The sequence below is a fragment of the Suncus etruscus genome, chromosome 3 (assembly GCF_024139225.1).
Source record: "Suncus etruscus isolate mSunEtr1 chromosome 3, mSunEtr1.pri.cur, whole genome shotgun sequence".
NCBI lineage: Eukaryota > Metazoa > Chordata > Mammalia > Eulipotyphla > Soricidae > Suncus > Suncus etruscus.
Window position 1 is genome coordinate 115,499,700 of NC_064850.1, and position 14,318 is coordinate 115,514,017.

Below are 14,318 nucleotides of genomic sequence, written 5' to 3' on the forward strand. Positions count from 1 at the left end.
GAACGGGTGTTGGACCTTATCAAATGCTTTCTCTGCATCTATTGATATGATCATGTGATTTTAATTTTTCTTCTTGTTGATGTTGTGTATGATGTTGATAGAGTTACGATGTTAAACCATCCTTGCATTCCTGGGATGAAACCTACTTGGTTGTAGTGTATGATCTTCTTGATGATGCATTGGATCCTATTTGCCAGGATTTTGTTCAAGATCTTTGCATTAGCATTCATCAGAGATATTGGTCTGTAATTTTCTTTTTTGGCAGCATCTCTGTCTGGTTTTGGTATCAAGGTGATATTGGCTTCATAAAAGCTGTTTGGGAGTGTTCCCATTTTTTCAATTTCATGGAAGAGCCTGACTAGGATTGGTAGTAGCTCCTCTTGAAATATTTGAAAAAATTCATTAGTAAATCCATCTGGGCCTGGGCTTTTCTTTTTGGGCAGATGTTTGATTACAGTTTCAATTTTCTCAGTAGTGATGGGGGTGTTTAGATAAGCTGCATCCTCCTTACTTAAATGTGGAAGGTTATAAGTGTTCAAGAATTTTTCCATTTCTTCTAGGTTCTCATGTTTAGTAGCATAAAGTTTCTCAAAGAGATCTGATTACCCTTTGGATCTCTGCAATATCTGTGTGATCTCCCCCCTTTCATTTCTAATGCAGGTTATCAGATTTCTCTCTCTCTCTCTCTCTCTCTCTCTTTCTTTGTGAGTTTTGCCAATGGTCTATCAATCTTGTTTATTTTTCCAAAGAACCAACTTCTCCTTTCGTTGATCTTTCGGATTGTTTTTTGGTTTTTTACTTCATTGAGTTTTGCTTTCAGCTTTGTTATTTCCTTCTGTCTCCCTATTTTTGGTTCCTTTTGTTGGTCATTTTCTAATTTTTTGAGCTGCGTCATTAAGTTATTCAAGTATGCCCCTTCTTCCTTCCTGATATGTGCTCGTAGAGCTATACATTTTCCTCCCAGGACCACTTTTGCTGTGTCCCATAGATTCTGGCAGTTTGTGTCTTCATTATCGTTTGTTTCCAGGAAAGTTTTTATTTCCTTTTTGATTTCATCTCGGACCCACTGGTTGTTCAGTAGCAGGGTGTTTAATTTCCAATTGTTAAAGTTTTTCTTTTGTGTGCCTTTGTAGTTCACATCTAATTTCAGAGCCTTGTGGTCAGCAAAGATAGTCATCAAGATTTCTATCCTCTTGATTTTATGGAGGTATGTTTTATGTGTCAGCATGTAGTCTATCCTGGAGAATGACCCATGTACATTGGAGAAGAATGTGTATCCAATTTTTTGGGATGGAGTCCTGTATATACTACTAGTCCTCTTTCTTCCATTACTCTTTTCAGGGCTAGTATGTTTTTGTTGGGTTTCAACAAGAAACCTATCAAGTGTTGACCTATCAAGTGTTGACAGGGCCGTGTTGAGGTCTCCCACAATTATTGTGTTATTTTGATGTCTTCTTTCAGATTTGTCAGTAACTGTATAAGATAATTTGCTGGTCTCTCATTGGGTGCATATATGTTCAATAGTCTGATTTCTTCCTGTTGTACATATCCCTTGATTAATACATAATGTATATCTTTGTCCCTTACCACTTTTCTGAGTATAAAGTTGGTGTCAACAGATATTAACTTGGCCACCCCAGCTTTTTTGAGGGTGTTGTTTGCTTGGATGATTTTCCTCCAGCCTTTGATTTTGAGTCTATGTTTGTTCTGACTCTTCAGGTGTGTTTCTTGTAGGCAGCAGAAGGTTGGATTCATCTTTTGACCCATTTTGCCACTCTGTATCTTTTAATTGGTGAATTTGAATTTAGTTAATTGACATTGAGGGAGATGATTGTCATATGATTTAATGTCATCTTTGTAGATAAGTTTGCTGTGTTTGTTGGTCACTCTTTTCTTAGAGTAGACCTGCCAGTTTTTCCTTTAAGGCTGGTTTTTCATCTGTGAAGTTTCTGAGCTGTTGTTTATCCATGAAGCTATGTATTCTTTCTTCAAACCTGAGTGTGAGTTGGGCTGGGTGCAGTATTCTCAGTGAGGTATTCATTTCATTCAGTCTTGTCACAATATCCCACCACTGTCTTCTGGCCTTGAGAGTTTCTTGTGACATGTCTGCTGTAAGTCTTAGGGATGCTCCTTTGAATGTAATTTCCCTTTTTGATCTTGCTGCTTTCAGTATTCTATCTCTTTCTGTGGGATTTATCCTTGTAACGAGGATGTGTCTTGGGATGTTTTTCTTTGGGTCTCTTTTAGCTGGTACTCTTTGGGCATGTAGGATTTGATTGCATGTAGTCTTTACCTCTGGGATTATCTCTTTGATGATGTCTTTGACAGTTGATTCTTCCTGGAGATCTCCTACCTGGATCTCTGGGACTCCAATGATTCTTATGTTGTTTCTGTTGAGTTTATCAAAGACTTCTATTTTCATCTGTTCGCATTCCTTGAGTACTTTTTTCATTGCCTGATCGTTTTGTTTTAAGGTTCTTTTCCAATTTCTTCTTTTTTTTCTTTTCCAATTTCTTCTGCTGTGTTGAGTTTTTCTGCATCTCATCTTCCAGTACTCCGATTCTCTCCTCAGCTGCTGTTACCCTGCTGGCCTCGTTCTCTCCTCAGCTGCTGTTACCCTGCTTGCGAGGCCAATCATTGAGGTTTTCAGTTGAGCTACCGTGTTTTTCAGATCTGTTATTTCAGTTTGGAGTTTTCTAATATCTGTCTTTGTGTTCTGTTCAGATCAATCTATGCTTTCTTTGAGTTCTACAAAATCTTCCATATTGCTATTTTAAGTTCCTTATCTGAGAGGTTAATCAGATGGTTGGGAATTTTTAGGTCATCCGAGCTATTGTCTTCATTCTCTGTGCATGGTGTTTGCCTGCGAGGTTTCCCCATTGTCACACTTGTAGTGTGATTTTTTTCCTGCGTGTTGTGGTGGGGTTCATTGTTAGAGTGTGTGGACGTGAAGCGGAGTGGCTGAACTCTTCTGTGGCCTCTAGATGACAGTTTTTTGGGGGTGCGAGCTTCCTAGGCCTCTGAGTAGAGCGTTAAGTACTTAGGGAAGACAGAACAAAGCAAAGCAAAGAGTTCCCTTCAAGTCCTCAGGGTCATCTGAGGCACAGCAGGAGGGCGGAGCCAGCCAAGACCTCTCTGTAGTAGACAGGATTGCCTACAGGAAGCTGATGAAATCCAGTGTCAGGTGGCTTGAAGCTCTATGGCCCAAGATGGCTTCTGTGCCCTTCTGACACCCAGCAGAAACCAGCAGGAAACAGTGTGTGTACATCCCGACCCACCTCTGAATCAGGCAGGAACACTGATGAAATCCAGTCTCAGGCAACTGGAAATCTCATGGCCCAAGATGGCTTCTGTGCCCTTCTGACTCCCGGCAGAAACCAGCAGGAATCAGAGTGTGTATGTCCCGACCCACCTCTGAAGCAGGCAGGATCACCAGCCTGATTCATAATTACTTTTAATTATTAAAAGGAATTCAAATGCTTTACTGAACTTCTCTAAAGACAAAATATAGGGGCCAGAGAGATAGCACATTGGGGAAAGCATTTGCCTTGCATGCAGCTAACCTGGGTTCCATCCCCTCTTCCCATATGTTCTCCCAAGCACCACCAGAAGTAATTCCTGAGTACAGTCAAGTGTAACCCCTGAGCACCATCAGGTATGGCAAACAAACAAACCCCAACCAAACAAAAAAGATATAAAATAATATCACTCTGCCACAGACAATTTTCACACATTACCACTTGTGACAAATAAATTATGTGGGTTAATTAATCACTGTCATCTAAATTATGTTTGGGGGCCAGAGAGACAGTACAGCAACTAAAGCATTTGCCTTGCACATGACCCACAGCACTGCCAGGAGTGATCCTTGAGTACAGAAGGAATAAGCTCTGACCACTGCCAATTATGACCCCAAAGCAAAAATAACTTTGGTTATTTATTAATTTGGTTATCATTGAAATATGTTTTTCAATTATTTATTTAAAAATTATTTAATTGTTTGTTTGAGGACCCCACATACTTGGTCATGCTTGGAATAGAACCTGGGATCCCATGTACACATCTTAAGCTCAGTCCATTGAGCTCTTTCTGATCTTGTTTTTTTTTTTTTTTATTTATTTAACTTGTCTGATGGTTTTCTATCCATCTGGTCTTTATCCTTCTATCCTTTACCAGGCAGGAGAAGGGCAGACTGAAGATACTACTGATGAAAAGCAGGAGACAATTGGGTTAAAAGCATTAGAAGAAGGTTTCAGGTAAACAAATAGAACAGAGAGTTAAGATAGTTCAAAAGTTGGGGAGCACCAGGTTGAACCCCATAGTCCCTTATTATATTAATATAATATTATAATGTCTTTTATGTTTCTTAAATCCCATAGATGAGTGAGACAATTTTGTGTCTTCCTCTCTCCTTCTAACTTATTTCATGAGCATTATAGTTTCCATGTCCATCCATGTATATGAAAATTTCATGACTTCAATTTTCCTGACAGCTGCATAGTATTCCATTGTGTATATGTATGTACCACAGTTTCTTTAGCCACTTGTCTGTTGTTGGGCATCTAGGTTATTTCCAGATTCTGGCTATTGTAAATAGTGCTGCAATGAATGTAGGTGTGCAGAAGGTATTTTTGTATTGTGCTTTTGTGTTCTTAGAGTATATCCTAGGACTGGTATGGCTGGATTATAGTGAAGCTCAATTTCCAAGTTTTTTGAAGAATCTCCATATTGTTTTCCATAAAGGCTGAACTAGAAGGCATTCCCACCAGCAGTGAATGAGAGTTCTATTTGCTCCACATCCCTGCCTGCACTGGTTGTTCTTATTCTTTGTGATGTGTGCCAGTCTCTGTGGTGTCAGATGGTACCTTATTGTTTTGATTTGCATCTCCCTGATGACTAGTGATGTGGAACATTTTTTCATGTGCCGTTTTGGCTATTTATTTCTTCTTGGAGGAAATGTCTGTTCATACCTTTTGTGTTACTGACCCTACCCTAATCAATTATTGTACCCCACCCTAGGGTGTGACCTGGTGATAGTATATTGGCTTATTCCTTACTTGGTATTCTGCTCCCACCCTAGGGTGGACCTGATTCTTGTCAATAAAAGCAAGGGTTTGAGGAAGGCTGAGGTTCATTCTTCAGTCTTCTTCTGGCTCAAACTACGGATTTTCTTCATCCAGGGTCCCACAATTGACTGTGTGGGTGGTTCAAATAGTTTATCAACAGGCAAGAACCAAAAATAATACAAAAGCAACCATGTTGGGTATCAAACATGTATCTGGCTGTGCTCACCCATGACAATTCTCAGGCACAAAGGAGGTGTGGGTGGAAAACAATTTAAGAAGCCCTGATCTACTCCACTTTATCCCTCGAGACCAGTGAAAGAATCCAGAACCACTTATTTCTCCCCACCATAAGATAAGATAAACACCACTTCTTCCCCACCTCCACTTACTATTTACTCTCTGAATTACAACTACTCAAGTTGATAAACATTTACTACATATATACTGAGTCGACTGGTACTGTGTTTAGTGCTATGAATGATTGTGAGGCAGGAAAAAAAAAAAAGAAAGAAACAGAAAACCAGAATACCAGAATCCTTCTTGGAAAGCTTCCTGTCTGGTTGTAGGAAACTATGAACACAAATAACTTGATGGCAACTGCAGCCAACAGGGAAATACATGTGAGGAAACAGCAATTTCTGGTTCAAAAGAGAAAAAAAGGTTTCCCAAGATTTGATGTGGGGCAAGAGATAAAAATAATTTTTGTCACAGAGGCAGGGTGATTGGGGAGTGGGGAGAAGGGAGGGAAACTAGAAACTGTGGTGGGAAATGAATCCTGGTGAAGGGATGGGTGTTGGAACATTGTGTGATTGAAACGTAGCAATTTAAATTTTTTTCTTATTTAATTACTTATTTAAACATCTTGGTTAGAAAATTGCTCATAATTGGGTTTCATACAATTTACAACACTCTTCACCAGTGCACTCCATATGTTTCCCTGAGCCTGCCAGAATTGATTCCTGAGTGGAAATCCAGGAGTAACTCCTAACATCACCAAGTGTTGTTCCCCAAAAAAGAGAATGAGAGAGGGAGAGAAAGCGAAAGAGAGAGAGAGAGAGAGAAAGAGAGAGAGAGAGAGAGAGAGAGAGAGAGAGAGAGAGAGAGAGAGAGAGAGAGAGAGAATGCTGAAGGGAGGGAGTTCGCCCTAGAGGGAAATCCACTGAGGAAAAGGATATCAGTCTCTTAGTCTTTATTGGCTTCTGGGGCTTGACAAAGCTCTCTGGTGTTCCTCAACTTGTAGATGTCATTTAACTCGCTGCCACCCTCTTCCAGTGATGCTTTTCCTCTTGTGTCTCCATGTGCCCATCCGAAGTGAACACCACTCATAGATTCAGGCCCCATCCTTGTCCAAGATGACCTCCCCTTAACCAATAACCTTTGCCAAAACTTGATTTCCAAATAAGGTCCCATAGGAAGATGCCAGGTGGGACAGGATGATTGAGGAGAGGGGTGTTTGCTATTGAATAGTCAGAAGTTACTTAATTTGGTGAAAGAATATTTGCAAATGTTGTAATGAATCTTGTAGTGAGATCATGTTGGCGTGAGTGTGGGCCTGAACTCCAATGACAAGTGTCTGGAATAGAGGCACATAGAAGAAAAGGCAGAGAAGAAATGCATTGAGGACAGATACCAGACCATCCGCCAGTCACAGAGAAAATGATGAGACAGAGCCAGTGTGAGAGGGCCAGTAGCTCATTAGCAACTGAAGAGGCAGGAAAGGGCTCTCAGAGCCTTCAGAGAAAGTTCAGCTTGATCTACCGGGAACTTTTGGCTTTCAAAATAAGACAGAATACATGTGATACTATTTCAAGGCCCCAGTTCCAGGTATTTGTTATAGAAGCCATATAAACTAATACAGAATAGACATCAGGCCACTGGATTTTCTTCTACGTGCCATTCAGAACAAAACTAAAAGAGCTTTTAGTAAATAACACTCAAATAACAATCAAAACTTAAAATTTCCATTTTTTATATGCATAATGCTATTTGAAAATTAATGGTACCTTTGGTGACACAGGTGTACAACATCAATCTGGTAAGAAATTACTCTACAAAACAAATGCTGTAGGTAATGAGATAGAATGGAGAGTTAAGGCCTTGCATGTGTGGGCCTGGTTTGATTTCCCGGACCTCGTATGATTGGTCCCCAGCATTGACAGAAGTGATACCTGAGCACAGAGCAGGAGTAAGCCCTGAGCACTGTCAGGTGTGCCCCCAAACAAAACAAAACCAGCAACTAAACAAACAAACAAAAAGGAAAGATAAAAGACAAGCGCAGTTGTTTGTAAATTATATTTCATGTTATCTCCCTGTATTCCATGCAGCCTGCTAATCAAGATCACATTTCAGTACACCTAAGTGCTTTCCTTTCTCTTTCCAGGGAAAGTTGTTACAAGTTAGGAGTCTCTCTAGAAAGTTCCCTTTTATAAGGACACTTGTCTTTATCTGGCCAGATGCATAAACAAATGTGGCTCTATCCCTTTATGTAACAACCTCCAGACACAACCTTGTTTTATTTGTTTTGCACAGCTCACCAGGTCATCAAGATAAAACTTAATTCGCTGTGGCCACCCAGGACCAGGCTCACCTCCGTCTGTCTACAATTATAATTAAAGACTGACACCCTTGACATCCCTTGAGCCTAAAGTGGCCATCCGCAGAGGCTGGGGATTAGCGCATGGCCTGGTTCCATTCCCAGCACCACACACCGCAAAAAAGCAGTCGTGGGATGAGTGTTGCTTCGTGCACGATGGGACAGAGCAGAGGTTCAGAGAATCCACAGGTCGGGAGCCCAACGATGGTGATTCTCAGGATTTAGGAAACTTTCAAGGGAAGGGAGAAGAGGCGGCAGGACTCGGTCCGTCGAGGAACTTGCGAAACTGCACCCCACTGTCAGCGCCTTGGGTTCCCATCACTTTTTTCCTGGGGTGAGTCCTCAAGTTGCTCTGCTGCTTAGCTGGTCCAACCATCAAGAACTGATTCACCGTCGTAAAAAGCCCTTGCACTTCCTTCCGAGCACCTGAACCCCTTTCGATCCCCCCCCGAAGTGGGGTGTTCAGGTGCATTTCATCTCCATTCCGGAGGTCCAGGGCAGGCGCGGGAGCCCCGGCCGCCGAGCGCGCAGCCAGGGGCGATCGAACTGCAGAGGCCCGTGGGGTTGGCGGACTGGACGCGGGCTCAGTACACCCTAAGACTACGACCTTCCCCTCCTCCTCCTCCTCCTCCTCCTCCTCCTCCTCCTCCTCCTCCTCCTCCTCCTCCTCCTCCTCCTCCTCCTCCTCCTCCTCCTCCTCCTCCTCCTCCTCCTCCTCCTCCTCCTCCTCCTCCTCCTCCTCCTCCTCCTCCTCCTCCTCCTCCTCCTCCTCTTTCCCCTGCCCTGACGTCACGTCGGCGGTGGGGAAAGCATCGTAATGACGCGAAAAAGAGCGCATGTAAACTTTCTATTCCGCCTCCGCCCTCGCCGCCCCACGGAGCCAGTCCTGTCCAGAACTCATGGCCAAAGTCTTCTCGCAGCTCGTGGCCAAGCATGAGGAGACCTTGACGGGGATAAGCTCCAACAGCTCGGGATGCTCTACCGAAAGGTTTGTGGAGGAAGAGGGAAGCAATCCCCAAATCTCCGGGGGACTGTGGCGTCAGGCGCCGCTCTTCATTCCCGTTATTCTTTTTTTTTTTTTTAAATCCCATTTTAGAGGCTATGGCAAGGTTTCTTGGTCGTCGTGGCCCGGTGCCCTTGGCAGATGGCTTCGTTTTCGTGTCCACTTTAGAGCAAGACTTTTGCTTCGCCCTGGCGAGTGCGCGTCTGTTAGGAGGAACGCGGTAGTGATGGCGGCGCGCAGTGAGCCTTTCCCTGTCACTGGCTACTCGGACTCGCAGCCCTCCTCCGAGCCGCCCGGGCCGCCCGCGGGCCTCCAGTTGACAAGTCGCAATTTGACTCGCTCTGCTGCATGTCAGGAGGGACCGTGGAAAGTGCGGGGACCGAGTGATCGCCGCTCCCCAAGGAAAAGAGCCAGACCCTACAGACAAAACCCAGCCGCCCGACCCAACCCAACATGAGGCTGCTGGAGAGGGCGAGGAAAGAATGGTTCATGATCGGGATCGTGCTGGCCATCGCCGCGGCCAAGCTGGAGCCGGCCGTGGGGGTGAACGGAGGTAAGGGGGGGGGCTGCTCTAGCACGCTGCAACTGCGAGCCCCACTTCTCAACTCGGTTTCCAGCCTGGGAGCCAGGAGGGGACACGGTGATTACAAAGTGGACTGTTGCACATCCCCTTGGCCCTTTTGCAAACAGCAACAGCAGAATGGCCAAGCGCAGAGAGGATTTTAAAGAGAAAGGGGGCCAAGGAACCCGGGTAACCTGCTTCCCGAGCTATCCACCAAGTCACCTTAGTGTCCAAGAGTGAGGTCACCCGAGCTTGGAACTTAGTTTCTCTTGCCTTAAAAGTAACCTCTCATCCCCCAGAGCTCCTGGTCTCTCTGGGAGGAGACACAATTCCTGTGCCCCTTTCCCACCGCGCCCTTCCTTCAGTGTTTGGCGGAGAGAGTGGGGACTGACGGAAGCAGGCACACCCCTTTCTTGCACCAGCTCGGGTTGGGGGACCCCACGTGTATGTGACTGAAGCTTTGCAGCCCGGCTGTGCAAGCCCCTTGCAAGCCGACTGACACGTTGCACTTGGTCGTTGTGGGACCGGGCACTTCCGCGTGCTGCCCGACAGAGGCACAGATCAGCATCTCTTAGGCTTTCCAGGCTGTACGGGTTTGTGGGTGTGGAGGAGAACTTGTGGGCGCTCAGATTCCCAGATACCGGGAGTCCTGTTCAGGTTGCAGGGAGACATTGGTGCAAGTGACTGAAAATGTCATTACTAGCCTTTTGTGCACCCCCCCTTGCAACCTCTTTTCCCCTTTCCACCCTTAGACAATCAGGCTTCACTTTTTCATAAATATTCATTGTGTTTTTTTTTAAATTCACGATCATTATAAGTTGTCATTTCCTGGATATTGACAGGTTTTATACATCTCTCTGCAACAGGGGTAAACAGAAGGAAAAAACAAAACTTCTTTTTAAATGCTAGGAAGTGATTAAGAAGAAAGGGAAACTATTTTACCTTTTTGATTAAAAAAACAAAACAAAACAAAACATGGTGGTAATGAAAAAGGAATCTCTCTGGAGTTCCTTTGACTCCCGCCTTGAGTTCCTGCTTCAGAAGGAGCTTCAGAAAATGTTTCTAATGGCATGATTTGAGCCAAGATAGTGGGCACAAAAACTTTTTGCTTTATGTTTTCTCTTCTGCTTTCATTAACTACTATGTGTGTTAATGTTTCTGACCATGAGAATAAAACTGGTTTGACTTGCTTATTCCATCTGAAGAGGACAGTTTCTTCTTTGAGGGAGCTGCTCTTGGGAAACGTGAATGATGGTGTTTAGGAGCTATTCAATGATAATCCTGTCTGCTAAGAAGTCAAGTCAGGGGCTGGAGAGATAGGAGAGTAGGGAAGGTGTTTGTAGGGAAGCAGGGAAGCAGCAACAACAACCACAACAAAGCAGAAGAGAGGGAGGAAAAAGAGAAGCTAGGAAGGAAGGAGTGGAAGGTGCTTGTAGGAAGGAAGGAGGAAGGAAGGAAAGAAAGAAATGTAGTAAGTAAGATTCCTGGGTACTGCCCCTGATTCACTCCTGAGCAAAGAACCAGTACTAGCCTTTGAGAACCTCTGGATATGGCCCAAGTATTATTTTGGGGCTACACTTGGAGGTTCTGCTGGACATAAAGGCTAGTCCTAGCTTTGTGCCTGGGTTGGGGGACCATTCAGTGGTGGGGATCAAATCTGGGCCTACTATGTACAAAGCATGTGCTCAACCCCTTGATGGGGGGGGAGAGAAGAGAGAGAGAAGAGAGAGAGGAGAGAGAAGAGAGAGAGGAAAGAGAGTGAGAGAGAGAGAGAGAGAGAGAGAGAGAGAGAGAGAGAGAGAGAGAGAGAGAGAGAGAACTTTGCAGTATCACATATGGCCCTCATCTCATCCCCAGCACTGTCAGGTTTCATTCTTGAACTCAGAGCCAAGAAGAGCCTCTGAACATCTCCAGATGTGGTCCCAAGCCACAAATATACAAAAATATTTCAGTCAACATGTTGCCTTCTAGACATCCTCTTCCATAGGAAACATGTCTTCAGCTTGTGAAGCACATGACCACTCCATGGATCTTACTAAGTACACACTGTGTTTCCTTCATTATATGTCTTACCTTATAATCTTGCTGCCCTTTGGAAAAAAATAAGTACAAAGTTAGCTGGTGAGATTTGTACTCAGGTAGATAGTAGATGCAGGAATCCTAAAATGAGAGGCAAGGCTTGGCTTGCAAAAAATAGAACAAGTACTAGCCTGAATCATTTTTTTTCTTCTTTTCTTTTTACTCAGCTACATTTATTTTTAAAATGTTTATTTTATTTTATTGTATATTAATATGTGTAAGAAGGCTGGAAAGAGAGAGAGCCGTGGTAGAAGGAAAGTGTGAATTTGGAGATACTGAGACTGTTCTGTTGGCTCTGAGCTGTGTGTACGTCAGTTCGACCTGCTGTAACAGGGTTCATTCTTGTTCTGTCATTCTTGGCCAAAGAGGAGTTTACCTGGGAAGTACAGAGTCAGTTCTTTATTTTTATTTGGAGTTGAACTTGACTCATTTCATTTATAAGATGTGAATGCTGAAAAGAAACGGCTTCATTTTTTGCCCTTAAAAGCAAAACAGCAAATATAATCAGAAGTATCTCATCAGCTTAGTTCTATCAGCTTGAATATCTCAGATGAGCTTTGGAAGTAAAATTTATTTTAGTGAGAATCTACTTCATAAAATGGTAAAATTGTTCTTTGCAAAGTATTTTCTATTTCTCTCTCATTAAAAAAAAAAGCATTTGAAGAATCTCACAGTACTTAGTTTTTATAGCCAAATTAAAAAAGATATTGCTATTCTGACTTACTCTGTTTTCATTAAGAAAGATTATTTGTTTTTGTTGAAAAGTAAAATTTACTTTTCTACTTTATAATGCACTTTATAGCTCTTATGTCCTGATCTTTTACTTTGATAACATGGAAAATATAATCATGACCTTTGAGAAGGACCAAATATCACATCTCTGTTATAGATTTCAGTCTCACCTCTGTGCACTCTCTGCTTCTGTCCCACGGCCATCTTCTTGTGTGTGTGTGTGTGTGTGTGTGTGTGTGTGTGTGTGTGTGTGTGTGACTATGTGTGAATGTGTGTCTGAGAAGGAGATGTTGCTCTTTCCCCCACTTCTCAGGAGAATATCTGGTGGGATCAGGGGCCACTTTTCTGATGAGCCCTCTCCCCTCTCCTCACCTTTTCATGGAATTGCCACTACAATTACCTGCTTTTCAAAAATTGGTCCTATGCACCCTTTATGGGTGGGCAGGGATTTGGGGGAAGTGTATACTGTTTGTTTTAATGCCACACAAGAAATGGTTTCCAGTTTGGCTTCCGTCTTGGGAGTAGGAAGCTCTAGGTAGGTGCTTAAAACCACCTACAGTTCTCAGCCAGCTGGACTGGAGGGTCAGTGCAAGGGTCCTGCAGGGCCAGGGAACACCTGGCAGCCCAGTGATGCTTCAGGTATGTAGGGGCATCTCCCAGGGTTATACCTGGCCATGCATGTGGTGGGACCATGTGGTGCTGGTGATCACACCAGATCAGGCATATGCTAGGCATGCACATTAACCTGCATTATCTTCTGGTCCCTGATCTCCAAATTCAAAGCTGGTGATGTCCTGGCTCTGTGCTCAGGAATCTCTCCTGGTGCTCAGGAGAGTGCAGGGGATTAAATCTGGATCATACCTCATACCTAGGAAGGGCCCTGCCCACTGTGCCATCTCTTTGGCCTTTGCTCTATTCCTTTAAAAGAAAGATATTCTGTGGGGGCCTCTTATATAGCACAGCAGCAGCTTAAGGCATTTTCCTCAAACATGACTGGCCTGTTTGATCCCTGGTATCTCATATGGTTTCCCAAACATTGCCAGGAGTGATCCTTGAGCGCAGACACAGTAATAAGCTCTGAGTACCTATAGGTGTGTCCTTAAAACAAAATGAAAAAAGTTGTCTTGTTGTTGTTGTTGTTGTTTTTAGGCTGCATTAGCAATGCTCAGGGCTTACTCTTGCCTCTGCACACAGGATTTACTCCTGACAGTGCTCTGGGATACTGAGGATTGAACCTGGATTGGCTGCATGCAAGGCAAACACCCTCAAAGTTTGGAACTTCAGTCCAGTTGTGGACAGCACACTCATGGGAAGCTGAATGTTGGGGTCACTCTCATTGTCCTCTCCATTCAAAAACCTCCTGGGAACCAAGCAGTCTGTACATCTGGGAGCCACACAGAATGTGCCCAGAGAGCACCTTCCTGGGTGACTGGGATCAAGCTTGGCTGACAGTTTACCAAAGACCATTGTGACAAAAGGCTCAGCACTGTTATTTTACATCTTCACTGTGACATTCACACGCAAAATTGTAGAATAGTCAGCCCTTGTATAGAACTGGATTAATACAAAATTTAGGGATTTGATTTCTGGGACCAGGAACAGATTGGGGACAGAGTGATTATTGCTCAGAAGGGAGTATCCTTCATCACTTCTATCCTTGCAGTTGGGGGAGTGCCAGTGATTGGAGCTGAGGTTGAGGGATGTGGGTATATAAAGGGGGCTCTCATTGAGAATGCTGCTTGTCTCCCGTGTGACAGCATATTCCATTGACCTCCCTTTGGACAAAGGACACTGCTCTAAGCCTTAGCCTCGTGGAAAAGGCTTGTTGGTTTGATGTTTCTTGGCCAATGCCCAGCTCTTCCAGGCCCGCAATGTGTCGGGTCACTGAGAAGATTGAAGACACTATTTGTTCTCCCTCAGAGGCTTCTTCTTTCAGACCAACCTACCTGCCAGGCAACCTCATCTGACAGCACCTCATTTTTTTCTTCCTAGGTCCACTAAAGCCAGAAATAACTGTCTCCTACATTGCTGTGGCGACGATATTCTTCAACAGTGGACTGTCATTGAAAACAGAGGTACTGTTACCCATGGCATATGTGACAGGCAGGAAGAAACATTTTATTATGATTGAATTTTTTTTTGAAGTGGGGAGGTTTCAGGCTGTGCTTTATTCCTGGCTTTGTGCTAAGGGATCACTCCTTGTGATGCTTGGGGACCAGAAGCATTTCCCAGGATCAACCTGGGATCAGTCACATGCAAAGTCAGTACCTTAAACCCTGTACT

General features: G+C 43.9%; 1 protein-coding gene across 3 annotated transcripts in view; it reads left to right on the plus strand.

Moving 5' to 3' along the window:
* Positions 1 to 8,921: 8,921 nt before the first annotated feature.
* Positions 8,922 to 14,318, plus strand: part of SLC10A7 (solute carrier family 10 member 7) — a 224,016-nt gene continuing 218,619 nt past the window's right edge. For all 3 annotated transcript variants that reach the window (XM_049770107.1, XM_049770108.1, XM_049770109.1), the window contains exons 1-2: positions 8,922 to 9,215; positions 14,028 to 14,110. In XM_049770107.1, coding sequence (XP_049626064.1) covers positions 9,116 to 9,215; positions 14,028 to 14,110 — 183 coding nt within the window. In that variant the 5' untranslated portion in view covers positions 8,922 to 9,115. The remainder of the gene's footprint in view (positions 9,216 to 14,027; positions 14,111 to 14,318) is intronic.